This window comes from Arachis hypogaea, chromosome 6 (assembly GCF_003086295.3).
Source record: "Arachis hypogaea cultivar Tifrunner chromosome 6, arahy.Tifrunner.gnm2.J5K5, whole genome shotgun sequence".
Lineage (NCBI taxonomy): Eukaryota > Viridiplantae > Streptophyta > Magnoliopsida > Fabales > Fabaceae > Arachis > Arachis hypogaea.
The window spans coordinates 97171935-97178885 of NC_092041.1; the positions used below are offsets into that span (position 1 = coordinate 97171935).

A 6951-nucleotide genomic window follows, 5' to 3' on the forward strand; every position below is an offset into this window, starting at 1 on the left:
AACTTAAAAGAAAAAAAATATAATAATCCGTTAATGGAAATAAAGTTTAAGTAGACCCCACCGAAAGTCTTCCCCATTTGGCTAAATAGGATGAGAGGCTCCTCACACCCACAATCCCCTGAGCCATCCGCCGCCTCCTCAAATCAACATTTTCATTAATTAAGAGTACCACACTCACTGGTCCGACCCGCATAAGCGATGGGCGCGAGCAGTGACCCGACCCAAGACGGTTCCGACGAGCAGCAAAAGCGTTCGGAGATCTACACCTACGAAGCTCCATGGCACATCTACGCCATGAACTGGAGCGTCCGCCGCGACAAGAAGTACCGCCTCGCCATCGCTTCTTTACTGGAACAGTACCCTAACAAGGTCGAGATCGTCCAGCTCGACGACTCCACCGGCGAGATCCGTTCCGATCCCGCCCTCTCCTTCGAGCACCCCTACCCTCCCACCAAAGCCATCTTCATCCCCGACAAGGACTGCTCCCGCCCCGACCTCCTCGCCACCTCCTCCGACTTCCTCCGCGTCTGGCGCCTCCCTGACTCCACCAACTCCGATGACGCCGCCACCACCACCGCCAACAACAACGGCAATGGCTCCCGCGGCGTTGGCGGCGGGGTTGAGCTTAAGAGTCTCCTGAACGGGAACAAGAACAGCGAGTTCTGCGGGCCGCTGACGTCATTCGATTGGAACGAGGCGGAGCCACGGCGGATCGGGACGTCGAGCATTGACACGACGTGCACGATTTGGGATATTGAGAAGGAGGCTGTGGATACGCAGCTTATTGCGCATGATAAGGAGGTTTATGATATTGCCTGGGGTGGTGTTGGGGTTTTCGCTTCCGTTTCTGCTGATGGTTCTGTTAGGGTTTTTGATCTTCGCGATAAGGAGCATTCCACCATTATTTACGAGAGCTCTGAGCCTGATACTCCCTTGGTTCGCCTCGGCTGGAACAAGCAGGATCCTAGGTTCGTCTCTTTCTTCAACATTTTAACCTAATTCTTGATATCAGTACTCTCAATTTCAACATTCAATATGATAAAGACTGATATGGATTGCATATCCCTAATTGTTCATTCACTTGAGCTACGCATTTTGATTGGAATTTATAATATGCACATATTTTGTGGCTTTTAGTTTTGTTTTGAATGGTGGATATAATATTGTGTGTGCTGTTCACCAAATTGTTGTTTAAGCTGAGAGAAATGTTAGGGGCCAGCACTTTTTATTATGTGCTGTTCAGCAATTGTTGTTTAAGCATATGCCGTAATTGATTCAGTTGAGATACACATTTTGTTTTGTTGTGGGAAGAAGAGGAAAAGGCGGTGGGGGGATTAACTTCGTCATTGGAATTTATGATATGCACATGGAGACTCAGCTGCAGTGTGAAATTGAAAATTGAGAACCGTTAGATGATTTTTTACATGTTTACCTAAATTACTATCTGATAATATTTAACTATCAATTTCACACGAAAACAATTGACCGGGAGTTTCCACCTATTTTCTGGCTTTTAGTTTTGTTTTGAATGGTGGATATAATATCTTGTATGTTGTTCAACAAATTGTTGTTCAAGTGATAGCATAACTGAAAATAGGACTGTGTTTTTATGTTTACGGTTTATAATTTAGAGTTCAGGGTAATGTTTATGATTTATGATCTAGAATTAAAGATAAACAAAATCATTTTAAAAAAGTTGGTTAATGTTTGCGGGGAAAAAAAGTTGACTTCCTAACATTACTCTAACTAAAAATAGGACCGTTTCTTATGCCCCTTAAAACTCATTGAACTCAAACATCTGCTAGGTACATGGCTACCATCATAATGGATAGTGCCAAGGTTGTGGTGCTTGATATTCGTTTTCCGACACTTCCAGTTGTCGAGTTGCAGAGGCACCAGGCAAGTGTGAATGCCATTGCTTGGGCACCACATAGTTCTTGCCATATCTGTACAGCTGGGGATGATTCACAGGCTTTGATTTGGGACCTTTCTTCGATGGGTCAGCCTGTGGAGGGTGGTTTGGACCCGATTCTTGCGTACACGGCTGGTGCAGAGATTGAGCAGCTTCAGTGGTCATCTTCTCAGCCAGATTGGGTTGCCATTGCTTTCTCCACAAAGCTTCAGATTCTGAGGGTCTGATTGTTTTGTTTTCTCACTCACAGTTCACCGAAGGTGGAGATTTCAGAATGTTGTTAGATGGGTACATATTCTTGTCAAACTGAGGGTATTTTTGTCTCTAGTTATTTGGTACTTCTGTGAACCCTGTCCAGTATTCGTTTCAAAGAGACTTTTATTTTGTTTTTGTTCAGTAGATGTGAAAACAAAATTGGGGATATTTTAGAGTTAAAACCGTGCTCCTAGAGTCCACAAGGTGGTCTATTGTTTTTAAAACATTAACCCAAATGAGTAGCTCCAAAGGTGCAGGCTTTAGAGCTAAGATAGTTGAAATTTAGTGCAAAGTATTAGTCTGTTTTCGGTATTTTAGTTTTAATTGTCAAATTCTTATCCTTGGAGACATGGACTGTTTTTCTGGTTCTGGAAAACTAAAAACCCCATTGTTATGTAAATGATTCATCTTTAATTCTATGTAACTCAATGGTAAGGTTTGTCTTTGATGATCGGTGTTGGAATTTGATGATTTTGTTTATGCTTAAGCTGCTTGGTTTTGGTTTCTCTTGCTGGATGTGTGCTTCAGTTTAAGTATAAGATGAAGCAAGTGGTTTAATGGTCTCACTATAAACATAATACATGATAGGATTCAATTGCATCATTTGATCTATGTAGCTGACTCCACCTAATGAGATAAGGCTTTGTTATTATTGTTGTATGATGCAAAATGGCGTAATGAAGTTGAGACTGGGGGCTTTGTGGTGTCGGGGAGAAACATATATACACTTTCCCTTTTCTCCTAGAATGATATACGTGTGTGTTTATGTTGTGGGGTTCATGGAGAAAAGGAGAGGAAAGGGAAGGGATTGAAAAGTAATAGACTCAACTCAGAATGTTTTATGCATGATTTTTGTTTGTTGAACATCTTCTATTCTTGGTATTGATAATTATTTTTTTTTTTGGTGACGCCATAGTTTTTGGTTACGGTATTGATAGTTAATTAGTTATTCATAAGAGATGAAGGACAAAATATTAGTCTTTTATATTAAAAATGTATACGAAGTGTGTATAAAAATTGGTACAAATATTATTCTCTATCCTATTTTATTCATTAAATCATTTCCTCAAGGCTTGAACCAACCAGGTGTTGTATACTTGGATCGTTAGCAAGAAAATATAACCAAATGCACTAAACCCTACACTTCACTACTGTGATATCAACTTGTTCAGTCCTAGTCCTAGAGCTATGAAGCAATTGGAAAGATGTAATCTGGAATCCTTTGATGGTATGCATCAAACGGTTTTATTGAGACTGATATAAACTGGTATGATCAAGGAGTTCGGACCAATATACCATTCAACAAAACCCTAATCAGAAACAGGTAAAATACATTATCATTTTGGTTTTAAAAAATCTAATTTAAAAAGAAAATAACCCTTTTGATCGTCCAAAGATGGCCTTATTATTCCAAAAAAGATTCTAGAAATATTCTCGCTTTATTCTATTATTCTCTGAGAGATACAGCATGATCAGGAAATGTATCGTTGAAATTGATAATAATTGATGACTAGGAACTCCAGAAAATTCCAATATTCTTTGACCATTGTAATTATTGGAGATCATCTCTTAATGTTCTCCACAAACTAGGACTGGTTAGCAATTTTTAAATGCCGAATGCCTTATCCAAAGGATACATTGGTGGATCTTTTCTTGTCCACGCAGTATAGATGAGTGATAGCTACCAATTGCGCAAGTTGCATAGGAATTAAGTATTTTATCTCCTGAAAATGGCACTTATTTGACCGGCAAACCAATTCAACTTGATAACACTTGCTTTCCACCCTGCGAGGCTTCATTAATTTTATCTATACTGCAAGTAGCTGATCTCTACTTCATTCTAACCAATTTTCAGCAGGGAGATCTTTTTTATCTTGCTAACAACTTCTGCTACCCGAAGGAATAGAAAGTTTCATCTGACTTATATACTCTGGTCTTCATTGTTTCCTTTATCCAATGCACCACCCTATCAAGAATTTGTGAACTTTTGGAATGATATTATATAAACACCCAATCATACTAAAGTCGGTGATCTTTCATTTCCACTATGGAATCAAAGTGATCCATATTTTATTAATTTCCTTGGTAGTCTTCATCATATTCTGTTGTTAAAGATTAATAATTTAATCAAATTATTACTTTATTGTTATTTAAAAAATTATCCAAATTCTTAAAAATTGTTAACATTTTTAAATCAATTACTTTTGTAGAGTAGCGTTATTAGACAAAAGAATATAATGGAATGACTAATTTGTCTAGCGACAGTAGAATACTAGAGATTGTTTGGGAATTCAAATTTATTAAAAACTTAAGTATGTGACTGGTCTGGTGCATTTAAATATGTAGCACTTGAGACTAGCACTTTTTGTTCTATTAAACCACCACTTTTTTTTCCCCGCACTGTTTCACATTACATGGCAACCCATGGTATTGTCATCGCTAAAGTAATCCTCTGCTCTCACCCTTGGTCTCTCCAATGGTGGCTGAAATCTTGGCTCTTGAAAGTGGCAAGATTCTTCTTCATCATCATCAGGGTATGAAGCAGCTACATAATAATATGGCTGCGCTATGTAACAAAATTTCCGAGGATGAGTTTTCACATGCCTATATAAATTCATGTTTGGATAAACCTTAACATGATGCAAATCTTGATTATTAGAAGCGGTTATGGTAGACATGTCAGGATCCTTGTCACCTTTTCCATCCTCAACTACTTCTATGGTATCTTTGTTTGTTTTCTCAATTCTAATGTCACAATCATTGTTAGCGTTTTCTTTTTCTTTCTCTCTTGTTGTGTCCTCCTTTTCTTCTTTAAGTTCCTCATAGCTACTGAGTGCTGCATGTTTTCCAGCTTTTTGAAGCTTTTTGATCAAATCTTTTGGATTCAAGTTTCCTAAAACTGTTACTTTGGGATGAAATGGGTCTATATCTGTTTTCACAACACCTGCCATACCATAGTGATCTATATACCCTTTAGTAGCAGAAAAAGATCTTGGATTATAGATTTAATTTTGATGCAATTTTTTTAGGGTATTTCCCAACCCAACAAGCAATGATTAATCTGCCGCGGATATGAGCACATAAAGCAGGATTGGAGAACAACTACGTTTGTTTAAGCGGACGAGTAAACTAACTAGTTATTATTGTCTCCCAAACCTTACAGTTATTTATATATGATTAAACTTTATTGTTGTTATTTTTTCCTTAATGACAATATATAGATTAAATTCTTGTATTATTATCATTACCTTCCATGCTTCCTAAAACCTTATTAATCTTCTTCTTACATCCTTCGCAGCAGTTGGTAGACACCTTCAATTCGATCTTCTGGAACGAATTCAATGCAAATTGATTTCAGTTTAATCGTTCTGACCCAACAACAACAATAGTTAAATCTTGTCTCACTAAATATGATTGACTGTATTGTTGAATATCGATGGTTACATCAACGGTTTAAGCTAATTAAGGTATGCAAAGGATAATTAAAAGCAAGAAAGGAAGATGAAGTAAAAAGCTTTCAAGTTAAAGAGAGCAGAATGAAGGACCTTTAAGACCACATCCTTTGACATGCCCTTCGTGAGTTAAGTACTTGGAAGCTAAAAGGTCGTGTGAAGTGTGAACTTATAAAATATTAAAAATTGGAACAGATATTCTGACAGATAACGTTGGACTCATGGGGCTATTTATAAGCAACAAAATCTAACAAATTCCACCAAACGTTGTACGCTTTCAATCTCTTTTAACAAGTGAGAGTTTTTTTTTGGGTTTATTTAATTTTTGGATAGATTTTTTTTATTTGTTTTTAATTTTGAAAATTACTAAGGATTAAATTTTTGACTTTTTGGATATAGAATTCTAATATCATGTCATAAAATTATTCATCTCACAAATTTAAACTAATAGGGAAAAGCAACATAAATAATTATATCTCTAATATTTTCAATATGTTTTTATCAAATACAAGCTAAGCATCAATGTAATAAACCATACATGAAAAATTTTATTTATTTATTTATTTTCTTGATTGTTTAATTGATGATAAATATCTCTAAAGTTCATCCCCACTTTGGAGAAGTTATATTTCATTTCATGTACTTATATTCTCATTCTCATTAATTATGCTTTGTTATCACAAACTTACAGTATAACAGTAAAGATAACCACTACTAAATATTAAATAATTATGATTTATATATGAGGATACATGTGTAACTTCGTTTTCGTTATTTAAATGCAAGAGCATCTGGGACAGCTTTCTCTTTAAGCAGAGGTTCTAAAACCCTTTGGATAATTCTGTATTCACAAGTTGCATTGTAACTAAAGTTTTTGCAGCAGTAGCTTTGGTTCAATTCGCGGCGTATTGTAACTTTTTGAACTTTGTTATATTGGTATATATAGTCTTCTAAAGTTTTTTGAAATTGTGTTTATAATTGTGTTTGTGTATGTATTTTTAAGACTACAAGTAATAAAGCTTAAAGGTAAAAGCATGCAGAGGTGATGAATAAACTTTGATGTGTATTTTTTGGGGTAATTTACGTAGATATTACACAATTATTCTGGTTGAAAATTGTATACGTGTATGTATGCCCAAAATATTTTTATGTCTCTTTTAAATACTAATTGCAACAATGTCAGGATTACGATCATAACATATAAGCTTATATAGCTAAATCGTTCTTCATGCAACAAATTACGTAGGTAAAAAAAAAAAGAAGGCAATCCTCTCTCCAACTAAATTGTTTATGCTACAATAATGAACACCATTTTTGGGGTTCTCTCTTAGG

At 36.2% G+C, this 6951-nt stretch overlaps 2 protein-coding genes and 1 long non-coding RNA gene across 6 annotated transcripts; 2 read left to right on the forward strand and 1 right to left on the reverse strand.

Moving 5' to 3' along the window:
* Nucleotides 1-2615, forward strand: LOC112697045 (WD repeat-containing protein LWD1). The gene is made up of 2 exons (XM_025750031.3): nucleotides 1-968; nucleotides 1806-2615. Exons 1-2 carry the CDS (start codon nucleotides 199-201, stop codon nucleotides 2137-2139), a joined length of 1104 nt encoding a protein of 367 aa, XP_025605816.1. The 5' UTR covers nucleotides 1-198; the 3' UTR covers nucleotides 2140-2615.
* A 1831-nt stretch (nucleotides 2616-4446) lies between these two features.
* LOC112697046 (uncharacterized) lies at nucleotides 4447-5853 on the reverse strand. 4 transcript variants are annotated; one of them, XM_025750034.3, is made up of 3 exons: nucleotides 5713-5853; nucleotides 5416-5494; nucleotides 4447-5111 (listed from the first exon to the last, which is right to left on the reverse strand). In XM_025750034.3, the coding sequence occupies exons 1-3, from the start codon at nucleotides 5734-5736 to the stop codon at nucleotides 4573-4575; spliced, it is 642 nt and encodes a 213-aa protein (XP_025605819.1). In that variant the 5' UTR covers nucleotides 5737-5853; the 3' UTR covers nucleotides 4447-4572. The 4 variants fall into 4 exon arrangements, with proteins under 4 accessions (XP_025605819.1, XP_025605818.1, XP_072054495.1 ...); XM_025750033.3 differs by having other exon boundaries at nucleotides 4447-5129; XM_072198394.1 differs by having other exon boundaries at nucleotides 5416-5491; nucleotides 5713-5821.
* On the forward strand, nucleotides 4754-5408 carry LOC140173800 (uncharacterized). Its single transcript, XR_011862929.1, has 2 exons — nucleotides 4754-4888; nucleotides 5197-5408. It is a non-coding gene; the product is annotated as an uncharacterized lncRNA (long non-coding RNA).
* Nucleotides 5854-6951: the final 1098 nt, after the last annotated feature.